An 18,821-nucleotide genomic window follows, 5' to 3' on the forward strand; every position below is an offset into this window, starting at 1 on the left:
CCAGATCTAAGTTTTTCCAACACAGTAACAAAACTGAACTTGATAAACAGACCACTGCAATTTTAGTACACTAGTTCCTGTTTAAGTTCAACCTGATAAGTTAAACCTTTTGAGCCACCATACTGAGATAGCACAGGTTCAAAACAGCATCACCTTAAACAAGTATCAGTCAACTCTTATCCTCGAGAGTTGTCAAAACAAAACTCAGAGCTATATTAAAAATGTAAGTTGATGCTCAGTGTAAATTTCTTCCAGACATCATAAAAGGTGTCTTGAGACTGAAATAAGGCTAACAGTGAAGTTGTCACTGAACACTGTATTCATTGATAGCCCGTATTTACGTGACAGAACCCTTTACTTCACAGATTTCCCACATACACGCACACCTTTGCGACCAGTTTACATCTGAAGAAAAAAAGTGAGCTGTTCATCTAATCAATAATGCCACGTCATGCATGGAGCTTCTGCATAAATCTAGAGCAAAAGATGTCAAGCATGTCCCACTCTGATGGTTATCAGGCAATGAAGTAAAAAGATGCACTTTTCATCTCCACAGGACTGTCGCCAAACCCTTGATGCAATAAATGAAACATGCCTGCTATTTCACCATTGCAAAATGGTACTGTAGATATCTTACAACATCTCTGTTTGCAGGAGGGGGTAACTAGCTCTAGATGAAGTGCAGATATGTTATTAAACAACGCACAGCTTGAATCCTGGGGCCAACACAGATGACCTTTAGAACATAAGCACTGTCTAAGACAAATATGCTTTCATCTTTGGGGAATATTTTTTCAAGTAAAGATTTAAGAGAAAAACAGTTTAGAAATACGTTAAGCACAAATGTGCCTTCAATCTCTTAATGCTTCATTTTAAAAACAAAACCACAAGTAGTATCACATGTCAGAAGAAAGACTAAGTACTCTTTAAGCAGAATATTAGTGAGTTTAGTGAGATTTAGCTTCGTTTTCATTTAAACAACCCAATAATTAAAGCACAGAGAAAGGAGATACATGATGTAACTGAGATCCAAAATTGGTGGTATGACTAAAGTGATTCAGAAAAAAGGCTTGTATTTTTATTACAAGTCTATAAAAACAAAGACCATTCTTTCACTTCAGAATCCCTTAAGTGGGATGAAAATACAAAAACGTAACAAAACCACACTGAGGCATGTAAAACATAAGGAAAATGGTTTTAGAGATGGATTAAGTGAAATAGCAAATGATACAAAAAGAAAAAAAGTAATTTCTCGTTTCGCACTTAACAGGCTGTTACCATTTATCTTCAGTAAGGTGTTTTTTTCAGAGTTATATCTTGACTGTGACACTAAGCAGCTTTAACACATACAGTGATATTTGCTTCATGGAAAAGAGCAGCACTGGTATGATAAAATTTCTTCCCCCACAAACTATGGTTTGCAGATTCTGACAAGTTCTGAGCTGCTCTGCACAGCCTGTTTTTCCATCAAAGTTAGTGGCAAACTATCAAAACACCCTACGACTGCAAAGCACTTTTCAGGATGGGACCTCCTGTGCCTGAAAAGCCCGTATCACACATTGAAATCCTCACACACAGTGGGCTTGTGATGTTTTGGTGGGGGTTTGGGGTTTTTTTTTGAAAAAGATTTCATTTCTTACCTCAAATTCAGCATGGCGGTTAATATCCTCTGCTCTCTGTCTGCTCAAGATAAATTCTGCTTCATTAGCCACTCTTACCAAATGGTCCTTCATAGTTTGACTCAGCAACCTGAGGACAGAGAATATTTAAGAACTGCCTTGAAAGAATGAAGTCCTAAAATAAAAAGCTGTAAATACAGTATATATGCAAATACTTTGAGCTTTGTTCCATAACTGACTTTACTGTGTTAAGAAAACGGTATAAATAAGGTTGAAGGGTAATTTTCTGGCAACTAGTAAAATTGTATTTCAATAGTAAACCAAACTAACTATTAAACAAAATGTAAACACTCTAGCCAGTCATTTGTTTTACCTGAAATATAGATATGTAAGAAAATCTTTCACATACACACAAGATAAAGAAAAGTAAGCAGTTTATGCATATAAACATCCACAGTGAAAGCCCCAATGTAACTGATGTAAAGTCTAAAGAAAAAATTGTGAATTGTACTGCAGCATAGTTTTTTCTCCAAATGTAAAATTGGAATTTTAAGGTAAGTATACATTTAAGTAATATTTTCAGGATTATAAAACATACTCAGTCTCAAATGAAATGCTAAGATATACATTGTTCCAGGTTATGTACAGAATAAAGCTGTAATTCAATCTGAGAATTCTGAGGCCTTCATAAACCCTGAGTTTATGAATGGCAGCAGAGCTGACAGATTGAATTACAACCCAATTATTCTGTGAGTTCACATATAGTTACTAAAAACATTTCCTTTTTAATTAGTTACATTGGGATTCATAAAGTTAAAACTGGCTATACAGGAGCTACACTGTTTTAGAAGGTGCACATTTCCATAGGATCACTCAAAGATACACCAGATAAATCCATTACATGCTCTACTGGTTAATTTTTCAAAATATCTGTTATTAAAGCATTTTTTGTTTGTTTGTTTGGGTTTTTTTTAAGGTTTTCAGTTGCTAATCATAGAATCGTTTAAGTTGGAAAATACTTTAAGATCATCCAGTCCAACCATTAACCTAGCACTACCAAGTCCACCACTAAACCAATTAAAGGTAGAGTAATAATTCCATTTTTCCTGGCTTGGTGGCTGGATTATTTTTAATGACAGTAAAAACTAGGAATCATTAAGGTTGGAAAGGACCTCTAAGATCATCAGTCCAACCATCGACCCAACACCACCATGCCCACTAAACCATGTCCCAAAGTGCCACGTCTACACGTTTTTTGAACACTTCCAGGGATGGTGACTCCACCACCTCTCTGGGCAGCCTCTTCCAATGCTTGACCACCCTTTCCATGAAGAAATTTTTCCTAATATCTAATCTAAACATCCCCTGGCACAACATAAGCCCATTTCCCTCTCATCCTATCACTAACTACTTGGGAGAAGAGACCAACACCCACCTCACTACAACCTCCTTTCAGGCAGTTGTAGAGAGCGATAAGGTCTCCCCTCAGCCTCCTCTTCTCCAGGCTAAACAACCCCAGTTTCCTCAGCCGCTCCTCATAAGACCTGTGCTCCAGGCCCTTCACCAGCTTCGTTGCCCTTCTCTGAACACACTCCAGCACCTCAATGTCTTTCTTGTATTGAGGGGCCCAAAACAGGACACAGTATTCCAGGTGCAGCCTCACCAGTGCCAAGTACAGGGGGACAATCACCTCCCTGCTCCTGCTGGCCACACTATTCCTGGTACAAGCCAGGATGCTGTTGGCCTTCTTGGCCACCTGGGCACACTGCCAGCTCAACACCTCCAGGTCCTTTTTGGCCAGGCAGCTTACCCAAGTGCAGGACCTGGCACTTGGCCTTTTTAAACCTCATACAACTGGCCTCAGTCCATGGGTCCAGCCTGTCCTGATCCCTCTGCAGGGCCTTCTTACCCTCGGGCAGATCGACACTCCCACCCAACTTGGTGTCATCTGCAAACTTGCTGAGGGCACACTCCATCCCCTCATCCAGATTGTTGATAAAGATATTGAACAAGACTAGCCCCAAAACTGAGCCCTGGGGGAACACTGCTTGTGACCGGTCATGGACTGGATTTAACTCCATTCACCACAACTCTCTGGGCTCAGCCATCCAGCCAGTTTTTTACCCATACCCAGTGAAGAGTACACCTGTCTAAGCCATGAGCCGCCAGCTTCCCTAGGAGAATGCTGTGGCAAACAGTGTCAAAGGCTTTACTAAAGTCCAGGTAGATGACATCCACAGCCTTTCCCTCATCCACTAGGTGGGTCACCTGGTCATAGAAGCAGATCAGGTTGGTCAAGCAGGACCTGCCTTTCATGAACCCGTGCTGGCTGGGCCTGATCCCCTGGGTGACCTGCACATGCCTGTTGAGCGTGCTCAAGATGAACCGATCTATAACCTTCCCTGGCACCGAGGTCAGGCTGACAGGCCTGTAGTTCCCCAGATCCTCTTTCCAGCCCTTCTTGTAGATGGGTGTCACATGGGCAAGCCTCCAGTCATCAGGGACCTCCCCTGTTAACCAGGACTGTTGATAGATGATGGAGAGTGGCTTGGCAAGCTCCTCCGCCAGCTCCCTCAGCACTCTCGGGTGGATCCCATCCAGCCCCATAGACTTGTGAGCATCCAGGTGGCGTAGCAGGTCATTAACTGCTTCCTCCTGGATTACGGGGGGCTTCAACTAGTTCAGTCTACTGAGAGCCTTTTTTTTTTACAAACACAGGATTTATTATGCAGGATGCCTTCTAATGTATACAATGTTACTTTTATCACCTAAAACTTATTTATCTGACCTAAGACTCCACCTGTCTCTACCTGTATGTTTGATAGTACGGTCATGAATGCTCTGCTGTCTCTTTTCCTATGCTACTCACAATTCCACGCTTTGCAGAAGGCTTGCAGGTCACAAGCCTACTCCAATGAGAAGAAATCCAGAGGCAGAACAACACCTGAAGCTCCTTGTTCATTGCCTCTCTCACTACAAGGCTAGCAAAACTGCAGCACAACAGCTAAATGAGGCCATGTGATCATGAACCAGTTAAGTCAGTGGATTACTGTCTCCCCATTGATGAACTCTTGAAAAAAGAAATACGCACAATTCATTATTTGAAGCATGACTTCGCCTTCTGTTTGAGAAGGCTTGTACAGAAGCCACTGATTTAGAACCACATTATAATTTTTTTCATTTTTTCTATTTTTAGTCACTTTTAGAATGGAAGTGTCTGTTGATCAACAAACATACAATTTGGCCAGTTTATCTGCATGCATTAGTGACAAACTTTTACTTTCAAAAACTTGCAGAATCAACATTGTTGCAATAATGTAACTTCAATTTTGTAACTTTTCATGGCTTCAAAACAATTGGAAAAATAAACTAGTTAAGAAGGCATTGCTCATACACTGAAAAAAGAAACCCCAAACCTCTGTCTCTAATAATTTACAGTAATGTTCAACTAAAAATAGATCCCTACTAATAAACCAGCAACAACAAATTTTGCATAACCAATTTCATAGTCTGGGCAGATTCCAAGAATTTCTTTCCTCTCTTTCTCCAAGATCCCCAGCACCACATTCAAATCTGTCACATAAGCATTTAAATAAACATTTTTTATTAAACTAAGAACTGTCTAAAAAAAATATGTGCATCATAAATACTCATGTATTACAATATCATGTATTACAATTTACATTTAACACAGTTGGACAGTATGCCATTATTTTCATTGAGCTTGTCAATACCAGTATCTTCTGCTAACATGATTGGACTTTGAAAAACACTAGTTATCCTCTAAAAGTACCACTTTTTTTCACCTGTTCAAGAAAGCACCCTAATAAAACAATAATCATTGTTTTTAACAATTTACAGCATGGATTTTCCTTCTATCTACTAAACGTAACCAGTAAGCAGATCAGTACATAACTGACTGTACACTGGCACTTACTATGCATTTGCAGAGATGATGGACATGTTCCAAATAAAGCAAAGAACTACATTCCCTCACATAGGAACAACATTCTCAAAACATACTAGAAGTGTACCTAGTAAAAACAAATAACTTTTGAGTATCAGAAAGAGCTTGGTCTCCTATGGATCAGCTGTCACTTTTGTCACCCCCACGTCTCCTTACTAATCTCTTTTACTTTCCTCATTTTCTCTATGATATTCCATACAGGGCTAGGCCAGCTATATAAAACTCACACATGATTTTGCAGATAAATCCTAGCCGAATTTGTCATTTTGGCAACCAAAAACTCGTATGGCTAGCAACTGATGAATCGCCCAAGCTTAGCATAAGCATCTATCGGTAACTTCAAACTGTTTTCAGAAAAAAGTAAAAGCTTCATATTATTAGGTATCAATTATTATACAATTACTTCCCTTCTTGCAAATTGCCAAATTCAGTAACTAAAGGTCTTCAGGAGGTGAGGACAAAAATTATTTACTAATACAAATGAAGCCTATACGAAATTATTTACTGGTTTATACCATATGACAGCTGTGTTCATTATTTACATTCAAGAACTTAAAATTTTAGTCTTTCCTTTCAGTCACCTTTTCCAAACACTGCATATGCTTAGATTAACTTTCTTCTAATAACCAATTCAAGTTGTATCATTATCTAGGTCAGTCTGGACTTTCTTTATGAGAACAGTATCCACATATATCGCATACCACTCGGATTTCTATTTTGAATTTACCTCTAAGTGTGGAACTCAAACTAAATATATATCTATATATAAACTTAATGATGGCATGATATAACAGAGGAGTCTATAGCCAACATTAAAAATCAAAGGCAAATACAAGCTCTCAGCGTATCTATAAATGAACACACCTCTGCTTATATGTCTAAAATCAGGTTTTAATCATCTACTTCTAAACACTAATTTCAGGAACCTTGGCAGCTGATACTTTTCCATTTGAGGCAAACAAAACATTGAACAGAAATTTCTTAAGTGTAGCTCACTGCTTGCAATAGAAACAACTGTTTCCAGCTGAGTAGATCACTGCTGAGGCAAGGACAAGAGTCTGACTCTTGCAAAAGTATTAGCTCAATTCTAACCTACATACAACACATTTTGTACACATGTAAGTGGCTATAAAATGTATTAACTAGATCAGGTGACTTTATAAGACACAAATGTTTTCTTCTAAAGAAAAAAAAAATGTTTAGAAAAATCTGATTTTCCTCACTAACACAGTAAGTATACTTCATGGATTTAAAGGATCATAATGGTCCTTTCTGGTACCTGCTCTGGCCTCCTAAGCAGAATTGATCATGCAAGTTTTCCCCAAAAGAATTTCACTTCCTCCATCAAGTCTGTACCTTCTGTTTGAGCTACAGCATAGCTTTCAGAAAGATGCCCCAACTTTTTTTTTTTTAAAGATTTGAAGGTATTTTACACTATGTTCCCCTATAAAGTTTTATAATAAGGTAATCAGTGTCAACTTAGAAAAAAAAAAAAACAAAACCAAAAAAAACAACCCAACCCACTCAACCACAACTATCTTTTGTCTGCTTTTATCCTGTTTTTTATTCCAGCAACTAGATCACGAGTTCTTTTTCTGTTAAATAAAAAGTCTATCCAAAACATCTCTTTATACTTTTTTTCACAACAAAAGGACAGCTTTTCATTTCTTTGACTAAACAAACAGATTAATTGAATTCCTTGTCTTTTTTCAAAGTATGCACATCCAAGCTGAAAGAAAAACTGAAGTCTGATAATTTCCTTCTTGCCTGTGCTTCATAATCTCTGTATGAAGACCCATGGACCCTGTTTGCCTTATACTACTATCTCACATATCTGTTTATTTTTTTCAGTGTTATTAAACACCGAAATGCTGTTGAATTTGTGATTTACACTCCTCCTTCCCCAATAGATTGCCTTCTGGTTTGGCTTTATTTATGACAAGTTACTGAATTAAGATTTTTTTCTGATCTTTAACATGAGAAGAGCATGGATGGAGCATGGATGGACATGTTCTGTAGAAGTTAGACCATAATACCTATAGGGGTAAAGACTCTGATACCAGGCTTGCAGTGCACACCAGATTCAGGATCTCAGACAGACTTTTCTTCCTTTGTCTAAGCACTTTCTAGACTAAAAGATTTAAAAATATGTGATTAACTTTGAAAAGATGAACAGCCTAGTAAAAACAAGCAAGGGGACAGATCCCATGCTGGAAGTTAAATATATAGTTGCATACTTTGCTGGGTCAGGAATGAAGTGCTAAGCCAGTGAGAGAAGGAGTTCCAGCCAAATACATGAGATATTCTGATTTTTATTGTTATGCTGGAAGAGAAAACTATGAGACACAAAGCAAGAAATCTTCTCACTCTGATTTCTGGCTGCTGAACGCTTAGATGATCAAGCAAAAAGTCAAGCTTCTCTTTACAACAAGCAAAAGGAGAAGGTATAAGAGGGAAAAAATGGAACAGAAAAATATGTGCAAGCAAAGAAAGTGAGAGATGGATAAATTCTGGGTTAGTATTACTGATGTCCAACAATTATCAATTTTATTCCAAATACGGAAAAAGCTTTACAGGGGACATTTACAACAGCTGTTTAGGCATAAATCTCTCATGAAGTACTACAGGGAGAGATTACGTATGTTCCAGATGCTACCACAACAGAGAAGTCTTAAGATAGCCAGGAAAGGCAAGCTTTCCTACTTGCACTCCTCATAAACCTAGCATACAAGAGATTCTCTTACTTCAAAAGAAGATATGTTCTACATGGATACACACTGTCTTTTATGGGGTCTCACTGCTCAATGGGCTAAGTGTTGGAATTACTGCTGCAAGGAAGTTTTACAATTGCTTTGTGGAACACAGATACTTTACAGATATGCTATTCAGTCATCAAAAAATACAGACAAGTCCATAAGGTCCTAAAGACTGAAGTCTCAACACATTTAACCCCCTTAAAACAGGAGAGGAAAAAACCCAAAAAGCAAAAATATTGCTGACTCATCAAAATGCTGACTTGGACATGCAATAGCATGAAACTTAACAGCTCTCCAAAAGGACAGTTAGGAGGGGACACACGAATCCAACCTTTTCTGTCTAGGATAGCCACTTAGGACATGTCAGAGCCTCGTGAAAACTGATTTGAGGTTGTGTTCGCATTCTGAGAGACACTGCATGGTAGTGAGACAGATGATTTCTGAAAATTTTTGATCAGATAGCAATAGGACAATACACATATACAAACAGAGTGCAGTATAAACACCTTCTTGTTACTCTTGCATTAATTTATTTTTTAAAAGCAGATATGACTAAAAACCTTCTACATAAAAAAACCACTGAAGAATTCCCAGGCATTCCAAGGGGTTTATGATTTTTCTTTTTCATAGACCCAGCAAATTAATGACGTTCTCACAAGCAAAACCTACCTTTGTCACATACATACACTCCAAAGTTACTAGCATCTCCAATAATAAAAGCTTACATTAATTTTCAATCATTAAGACATCATTCTCCTCAAAAAGCTTCTGCTTACTCATTACATCATGCAGCAAAGATCATATGTTTCCAGTTACACAAAAATTATGCAATTTAAATCCATGCACAGATGATCAAACAAAACTCAGTGAAATAAAAAACTGTTTTAAGAATGGTTGTGCATGTCACACTATACCTTAGTGCACACACACGCACAAAAAAAAAAAAAAAATCATGTAGTGTCAAGAAGCCCACCTAAAGTCTTATCCGTCTCTGAAACACATCCAGGCTACAATTTCTAATTTTCAGCGCATTTAAAATGTTGTTTAAAGTCTAGCCTAATGATCTTCTGTAGTTCAAATTCACACATTAACAAAGCTGCTTCTGCTATGAAACCAAAACAATATCATAAAAACTCAAAAAATAAATTGCCAAAAATCCCTTTCACAAAACCTACCACTTAAACAGAATGGGTTGCTGAAAATAAAAAGCAAGGAAATGGGGAAAACATTTTTTTTTCCTCTTACAAATCAAGACTAAGCTTCAAGTTCTATGTTATCAGAATCTCAGGGCAAGGAGGCTGCAATAGGGGGAACAGACTGGTAGTAATCAATTGCAGTTTGGACGTGACCACGTTTATCGGGTTTTTTTCCTCAGCCTTTGTTGGCCAATTATGCACAAAGCATAAGTCTGTCAGTTATCATCCATTTTTTCATTAATAGCTGTATTTTTCTAACTATTTTCCATCACAGTAGTTGCTCCTATGGCAACACATTCTCTAACATTCATTCCTTGAGAGTGACCACACTATTGCAAATGAAAGACAATTGAATGGGGCAGCCCACATCTGTCCCCGATTTTCCGTTAGGAAAGCGTGCAAGTAATTGGCCAACCAGTTTGATTGCCAACTATTTCAATATTAAAAAATATTTGCATCTAGCACCAGTCAAAAGTAATATATACAATTTACGAAAAGGAACAGCAGGTGACATATGTTGAAATTTTCTTAGTACAGTTCCTTCTAAAAAAAAAAATAAAAAATAAAAAAGCTATAGAAATACAGATGATTACAGCATTCCAGATTTTATACTACTGGATGTTATGTATTGGGAGAATAATACCAGTTACATGTGGTTCTTTCTGGAGAGGTTTGGGCCTTTTTTTGGTTGGTTGGTGGAATTTTTACTTGCTAAGGATATTAAATTTGCATGCTGTCTGCCTTCCTCCTTCTCCCAGTAACTTATGAATTCATTGGATAATTCCAACAAAGTTTTTTAATAGAAGGCAAGAGTTTCTAAAAAATATCAATTTTATACAAGTTTTATACGCAACAGAGGACAAAAACCCTTGCAAGCAACCTTAAAAAAAAAAGCTGTTTTCAACTGCACTGAAAGCTGTAATAGAAAATCCAATATAGGAGGAGAATCCTCTGATATCGCAGGAGATTTCTGATTAGATTTCATTCCTCATTAGACAACAGAAAACCTAGCAATGACAAAAAGCTACAGAACAACAAACTTCATTAGTTCTGCTTCTCCTGGATACACTTGTGGATCCTTAAGTTTTGGGTTGTTTGTTTTGGTTAAGCATTTGAAAGGGCAAAAGCAAAGGAGAGGAAATTATACATGTATTCTGCTAGTTTAATGAGGTTATCTTTCAACCAAACTTCATGTGACAGTTTCTTAAAGCAACTGCTGTCTGAACATTCATTTACAGATGTATAAAAATAAATGTATAGAACACAGCACTTAATTCTTTGGATGACCAAGAAAACTATGCTTGAGAAAACTAAAATTTTAAAGAGTCTCTTCAACTGAAAATCAGGAAGAATAATTGCTGCAGCATGCTTAGGAGACTGATCCCTCAACCCCTGCCATGCCAAACCCATTATCACCCCAAAGGGGATAATAACTGTCATGCCTAGTCTCAAGCTCGAGTACGTTTGTTAGTGCACTGACTGATACAGAAAACAAGGTCTAGCATAAGAGATGTTTCACACTAAAGTGTGCTAATGAATCAAAGCGACAGGACAGAGTTTCAACCTTCACAGAGCAAATGAGTTGTTTGCTAAATAGTCAAGTAGAGGAAATAAGAGTCTAACGAGAGACATTTGTACACGTGAGGAAATAAAACAAAGCTGCTTTTTTTTTCAGTTCAGAAATAACAGCTTGACCATCTCCTGCATAAGGAGGAAACATAGTTTCAGGGTGAAAAAAAGGAATCTGTCTGGACACCTTGGAAGTCTCCAAAGCAGAGGACCAGCTATGGCAGTGAACCAAAGCACACCTGAAGGATGGTTCTGGTGAACAAATTCCCTCATCAGTAAGCTCTCGGGTTGAGGCTCCAAAACACACTCTCCCTAAAGGGAGGACCCAAAGATGAAAGGCAAGCACAAAGACTGAAATCTAGATGGACAGAGGTTCAGCAGGCTAAGGAAAACGTTTCTGAATCTGTACTTCTGCTGCATAGATAGCTCAGTACATTGAGAAGCAATGGGTACAGGCACCTTTTTAACAAGGTTTCAAAGAGCATTAAGAGTGTTCCCAGGCATTACAGTAATAGTGAACAATACTTATTTATTTTTATTAAAAACAGATTAATGTTCAATCTAGCAATGTACTGAAATCCACATTTCTTTTCATGCACAGAAAGAGGTTATTTTCCAATACCTGCTCCCTTAGCTTTCCATTTACATTCTGTACCTTCCTGTTTTTCTACACAGTTGAGTTTTTTTGTTTTGGTTTGGGTTTGGTTTTTTTGTTTTTTTAACTATGCTTATAACCTGGCCTTCAAAAGACTTCAGTTGTGTATTTTAGTTTTAGGTAGGTTTACAGTTCTGTATTTTCACATACTAGTCTCTTATTTAGAGGTTGGGGTTTTTTTTCAGTTCAAGATTCAAAATTTCACTGGGCACAAACAAATCAATTTTGCTATACATGTGCAGTGGACCTGATATACCTGGAAAGCCTGGGAGCAACTATATGCGTAACACATTAGTTACTTGTGAACACGATGAAATTTAGACCAACACATTCTGAATGCAGCACACACACTGTAGATCTTATGAGTCCCAGAGGCAAACTTTCTGCACATATTTCTGTCCAGGGAATCCTAGCCAAAACATGGCAAGCCTAAACATAAAACTTTCAACTGCTGTGAGAGAGAGGTACATTCATTCCTTTCACATAAAAGTAAAAAATACATTTGAAAGCAAGTATAAGAGATTTAGACTTCTTCTTCTAGACCTCTTTCTCTTCCAGAAAGATTTCTCAGTTGTCTTATTTGCCTGATAAACAAAACCAGTAGAACACACTCCAAAGTGGAACATCCTCTGGTATCATTAGTCAAAAAAATTAGTAATAAGAATGGGGAATAAAACCCTGGTTTACAAAGGTTATAGGATGACCAAGACCACCAAGGCAGCAGACAACAGCAATTCTGTGATTCCACAAATTCTAGGCAGTTCTTCCAGTCCTTAATTCTATTTTATTTATTCTAACACTCTGCATGTCATGGTACCCCACAGACATCCTTCCTTACTTGCTGAAATCAGTTATGTCCTGTACAACTACCTTGACTTCTTGAGTACTTATAGAAACAATTTAAAAATTCATCTTTTATTATACAATTATGCAGTTGAAGTCTAAATCAGTATCATTCAGCTATTTTCATTTTTAAGTTTTAATTAAAAGATTTCAGCTTCTTGAGTTTTAAAGTTTATAATGTTATGGCAAAAATACGTAAAACAATACCAAATACAATAAAATACAAGACCTGGAATGTTTTAGTGTAAGTGTTAGTATATGTGCAAGACAAATAATGTGCAACCTGCATAAAGAGAAGAAAAGAGTAGTTCTGGAATATAGCTCATGTCATATGAGGGATCATAGTTTCATTTTAGTGAATGCTGAAAAGCCATTTGTGGCAATGCAATGACCAATTCAGCAGTAACTTTAAAGGCTCCTATAAACAGCAATGGAGGAAAATGGAGACAGATAAAAGGAGCCATTTTTAAGAAATTAATCCCCTCTCCTCTTCCCCATAATGAAAGTTATGTTCCCACTTTAAAAAAAAAAAACAAAAAAAACCCCAAAACCAACTCTGCTACAAGTCAGAAATGAAATCAAGTAACAATTACTTAGATATTTTCTGCTAACCAAAACCACACTTTCCAGTCTTCAAGGGATCATTTGTCCCTGAGACAACCACTCTGCTAAGGCTACACTATAAGTTATTGATGTTGTTTATGGAGGTGGTGGAGTGATTCCATCTGTCTGTGATGGGTGCTGCAGGTTTTAAAAGAAAATAGTCGATTCCAAACAGTTTACTGATAGAATGCTCTCTGAAAGCTTGACCTGCACAAGCTGAATAACTAGGTAACTGGTACTTGCAACTCAGTCTCAGCAACTGATTTGTTCATGATAATCATCTTACAAAGATGAACCTTACACTGTGGTTTACATGTGTGGGGGATCTCTATGTTATCTATGCTAATAAAACATTAATCAAGGGCCAAATTTATAGCAGGCACTTTGTAAGTAAGGTCAAGACAGGTCAGCCTCATATAATAGGAAACAACTACAGGCTAGATCTTAACACTGTAACTGAACACCCTTGTTACTTTACCTTGGCCCTTGGGATCAAGACTAGTAGCAAAATGGTTTTTCTGCCTCAGAATGGTGTTTCCCTCACCATAAACTGAAATGCAACCATTAAAATGCTCATTATTTGTATGTACCTTGAGAACACCTACACATTTTGAAAGAAAAATCTCTAATAGCCATTTCCCCTATTCCTACAATGATAAAAAGATATTTATATAGCATTTTAATTTATGTGACAAATTATTTTGTTTCTAATTCAGTAGCTGTCCTAATCCTGTAAAATGTATTTTCTATTGGGATTCTTACTAGCTCAAGTTACTCACTAACAGAATTTAGGTTTAGACAAATGGCGTTTCTTATAATACTCCTTAGCTAACTCATTAAGACATCTTAAAAAAAATCCTTTAGAAAAGGTAAATATTGCTCTTAGTCTGCCTCAGCAATCGATTCCTAATGAAGAAAATATTGATGGTTCTGAACAGTCACTACAAGTCAAAGAGCATGGCCTCATCACCTGCTCTGTCAAGTAATATACATACATAGTTATGGACAGAACATTAAGCTAATTGGTAATATTAACAGATTTTTTTTTTTTAACCTTAAAGGGACTCTCTTCCCTTCTATTTTATGAAGGAGATAGGAAATAAATGAGCAAACTGGATCTAATTTTTGAGACAGAGGCTTATCTTACAATTCCTAGCTATAATGTCTTCCAAATATCAATTCCCTTCCTCAAGAGATTAGCTGAATACAAATTATAGTTTCAACGTTAACCAGCGCACAAGGACAGGAAGAAAGAAAATCTATGACACACCGATAAGTGAAATATTTAATGAAACTAAAGAGCATTCAGATTCTGCAAAATCATGTATTCAATATTAGAACTGAACTGAAGTATTACAGAATGTGAAATCAGGCTTGTAAAACTCAAAGAAAATGACACAAAAAGAGGCAGAAGAAAAATTCGTTAAAAAGTTTCATGCCACACAACTTCTTGAAGGCTAAGGCAGAGGTGCTATCAAATATTATGACTTACCTTCCTTCATTGACAAGCTCAATAAAGGCAAGGCCAGCATTCTTTTGTATAGAGTTCTGCCACTCCTGGGAAAAAACAAGAGAAAACTAGTTGCAGAAAAACAAAACTAAGAAAAAACATTTTCAGCTACAAAGTCATGCACTTTTCAATTTTAGCAACTTACACCACCATCAGCAAACATACAAAGCATAAATTGTGTGCTAATCAGGAAGGAAACATTGCCAGCATGAAGAAACAGAACAGTATCATTTACTCAAAGTCATATACTGTGGAGGGAAGAAGAAAATACAAAAACATCCCACAAACAACTGCATCATTTTCTTTTGCTATGTTATGCAATAATTCTGAACTTACTCTGGTTCACTGATGCTTTTTGCTTTATTGAACCTTGATAATGCAGAAACAAACTGTTTCATGTATGTAAGGTTCATTCTTTAGACACAAATTTCTCTTATAGCTTAAAGTCTAGTTAACATATATGCTAAAAATAATCCTCACCTCAGCATCACATAGCCATCTCTACTCAAAAAAAGTCTGCTAATGATCCAAATATTGCATCATTAACACCCAGTATGTTTCAAAAAATTTTAACACTCAATTTTTAACACACTGAAATGGTGGTAACAGCAGACACACATGCACTGCACATTTCTTACATCCAACTGGACCCGGAATTACAGCAAAATTCTACACCTCTTAAACACGTAGGTGGGTTTTGCCTGGCCCCCAGAAAAGACACACTGGAAAGCAACCAAGCCAGGTGACCTATCACTGGGTCTTGCTTCCCCCATTTGAGAGCTAAGAATAAAACAGAAGTGGTTAACAAAAACACAAAGATTTTTAATCCTAGACTCAATAGGAACAAGTTGACAGAGCTAAAAGTTAGGGCAGTTAATGTGCGACCCTTATGTTTTTGGGAAAATGTAGAGGCATTTGGATAGAACAGACCTAATACAACTCTTGGTTTAAACTCTACAACTCTTCTAAACTGATACAAAACAATGATACTGCAGCAGACAGATACTTAAGTTTCATATGCTTTTCCATATCAGCTTCCTTGATTTTTCAGTCTTTGTTGTATGAAATAATAATCTTAATGATTATTCACATCAGTACTTCTATCACTGTGGTTCTTTTCAAAAAATCTCATCAGCTCCAAAACAGACAAAGAGTGCAAAACTGCAAATATCTCTTAAACAAATTTCAGGTTTCTGAATGTAGGAGTTTTTAATACCTACATTCAGTGTCAGCAGAGTATGTACAGTGTCAGAGTACATTTTTTGCTGCTCAGTGTTGTAGAATTACCTTTCAGTCAGTGACATTAAGGTTTGGCCAGACATACACAAAAGCCAATAGAACAATGTTTTTTTCTTTACAATTTAAATCCTGCCCCCCTGTTCCCCCCACCCAAAAAAAAGACTTCCAGATTTGAAATGCAGGGGAGAGATTACAACTGATCTCTTAAGGCTTGATATGTTCCAGGCCCAACATATTATTTTGTCATTTTTAAGTTGCAACAATGTATTACAATTTTCAAGTAGTCAGAATTAAGAGTAGAATAATTGGAATTTGTGATGTATTATTCATCATGAATTATAAATATATTTCATTACTTTTTATATAATTAGTTTATATGCATTAATAAGCAAGCAACATTCTAAGCGCCAGCTAAGTTCCATTTACATATTATCATACATGGGGTTTTTTGGGTTTTGGGGTGTTGGTTTGGTTTGGGGTTTTTTTTGAGGCTACATCAAGCAACATCATTGGTCCTTATTGCTGTACATATCTTACTAATATTTCTCCCACCATCCCTCCCCCAGTCCTCCCCTATCGCCTTCTTATGACCACCGTTATATGGCTTCAAGTTAGCCTGTAAGCTGTCTGAAATAGCTTTAAGAAGCATCTATTCTTATGAAAAAAAAAAAAAAAAAGCCTTTTAGCTGCTAATATGCTAAACAAAATAGCATATGCAAATAATCCTCATAAGAGTTTTTTTAAATGTAATATCAAGTTCTAAATATTTAGCTTTGTACTATGATAATTGAAACTATTCTGTTAGCTTAAACGTGTGAAAACTCAAGAAAAGCAAAATAGTTTTTTTCATTTATGACACTGTCCATCTGTTGCTCCGCTCTTTAAGAGAGTTCACTACAATACTTGAAAATTTAATTGGTGAAGATGGAGGTTGCCAAAAGTGAAAAGAAAGTGCATTTATCATGATACTTTTCAGCATTTTCCTCTGTATCAGACATCATCAAAGGCGGCGTTAGTCTAAACAATTTCATAAATCACAGCTGAACACACCCTAAAGCTAATTTTAATAGCTGAAAGAAAAGACTAATGGTCATCATCTTTCATGATCCATTCAATATTTCCCCACAGTATATGTTCTCTCTCAAACAATTACACTCAGTATGCATACTGCATTATTATATCAACATCTTAGTTATCCATCTCCCAAAGGTATTAGGGAAAAAACACGTTAAAAGCCTCAAATTCAACCACTAATGCAACTAAATAACTACAAAACACATTTCAGCACTTTCCTAAGGAAGGACTGTAAGGGAAGATCAAAAAAGTCAATAATTTCATACCTGTTCTAAGCTGTACTTAATTGACCATCATTTCCTACAGCTATAAATGTTTAGTAACCGAGAGACATAATCTACTTTTAATGCTTTTGGTCACTGTACACTCAATAGCAAAGCAGGAAAAAAAACCTAGAAGCACTAAACACTATCACAAATAGCTACAATGAAAAACAGCCATTACAAGAAGACAAATAAGAAATCACATTTTATTCAAATACTATGTCTGATGTGGAAATTTCCTAGCTCATTATTGTTTCACCTACTTCCTTAATGGAATCTGTAAACACTTCCATAAGTACTCTAGATAAGACAAATAAGAAATCACATTTTATTAAAATACTATGTCTGATGTGGAAATTTCCTAGCTCATTATTGTTTCACCTACTTCCTTAATGGAATCTGTAAACACTTCCATAAGTACTCTAGATAAAATGCAAGTACTATATCCTTTCCTGAAATGGTGCTTCAAACCTCATCTGAATTATAATTCTTTATGGAATAACATTACATTTCCTGTAGCTACAGCACAAGTTTGCCATAAGCAAAACTATATCCCAGTCCTCTACAGCACCAATTGTATATCAACAAGTTTCATTAACACTTCTTTACTGACTGCACAAGGATCATTAAATGAAAACATTAAACAGTACTGGTCTTAAACCCCTCCTTTCAGAAACTAATAATCTCCCTCAAGGTTTATATCATGACCTACTGTTGGCCCATTTGAGTCAGGCTGGATTTTTTAAATCTGTTTTACAGTGTTTTAATTAATTCTAAGTAATGATCAGTTGAATGACAGTACCATAAAATTCATACAAATTACTACATTTCCTTTGTCTAGGAAATACATTTTGGCCAAAGACCACAACATGCATTAGACTATAACCAACAATGAGATTATTCTAGCAAAATAGTATTTATAATCGTATGGCATCATCAGATAATTCTTTAAAAATTCTTCATTGAACTTGAGTTTTCCAGAGTCAACTTTAGTGATCAGTCATTTTCTTCCATTTGTTGTTGGCTCCCTACTCATTCTGAATATCCTCATTCAGATCTAATACTTCAGGAGCTTCTTATTTACGCAAGCAGGCCTGCCCAAAAGCCTTTTCTACAAGCAGCAGCTAGTAAGAGCCAGCTTCAAAACAAAAAAATGCAGGTGGTTCTTTACAGAGTGCTTTACAGATCAGTGGAATCTATCGCCAAAGGATGTTGTGGTGACTAAAAGTTCAATAGGATCAAGAGGAGACTGCACAAGTACACAGAAGGAAAATACACTGATATTGACTAAATATGCAGAAACTACATCCAGTTCAGAAAATACCCCAAGCTGAAAATAGCTGGAGAGTGGAAAAGAATCACACTTGCTTGTCCTATTTTATTCTTCTTGAGCACCTCTCTGTGTCTATAGCTGGAGATACAACAATAAGCAAGGTGGAGCCTTTATCTAACCCAATATAGCCATTCCTAAACTCTAATCACTCAAACAAATGCCAAGAAAATTTTGTTGATAAACATTTTTGTCGG

The 18,821-nt window shown here is 36.6% G+C and overlaps 1 protein-coding gene across 2 annotated transcripts in view; it reads right to left on the reverse strand.

Moving 5' to 3' along the window:
- LRBA (LPS responsive beige-like anchor protein) overlaps nucleotides 1–18,821 on the reverse strand; it is a 419,408-nt gene that overhangs the window by 271,391 nt on the left and 129,196 nt on the right. For both annotated transcript variants that reach the window (XM_075709754.1, XM_075709753.1), the window contains 2 exons: nucleotides 14,701–14,765; nucleotides 1,641–1,749 (listed from right to left, as the gene is read on the reverse strand). In XM_075709754.1, coding sequence (XP_075565869.1) covers nucleotides 1,641–1,749; nucleotides 14,701–14,765 — 174 coding nt within the window. The remainder of the gene's footprint in view (nucleotides 1–1,640; nucleotides 1,750–14,700; nucleotides 14,766–18,821) is intronic.

This window comes from Pelecanus crispus, chromosome 4 (genome assembly GCF_030463565.1).
Source record: "Pelecanus crispus isolate bPelCri1 chromosome 4, bPelCri1.pri, whole genome shotgun sequence".
Taxonomy (NCBI): Eukaryota; Metazoa; Chordata; class Aves; order Pelecaniformes; family Pelecanidae; genus Pelecanus; species Pelecanus crispus.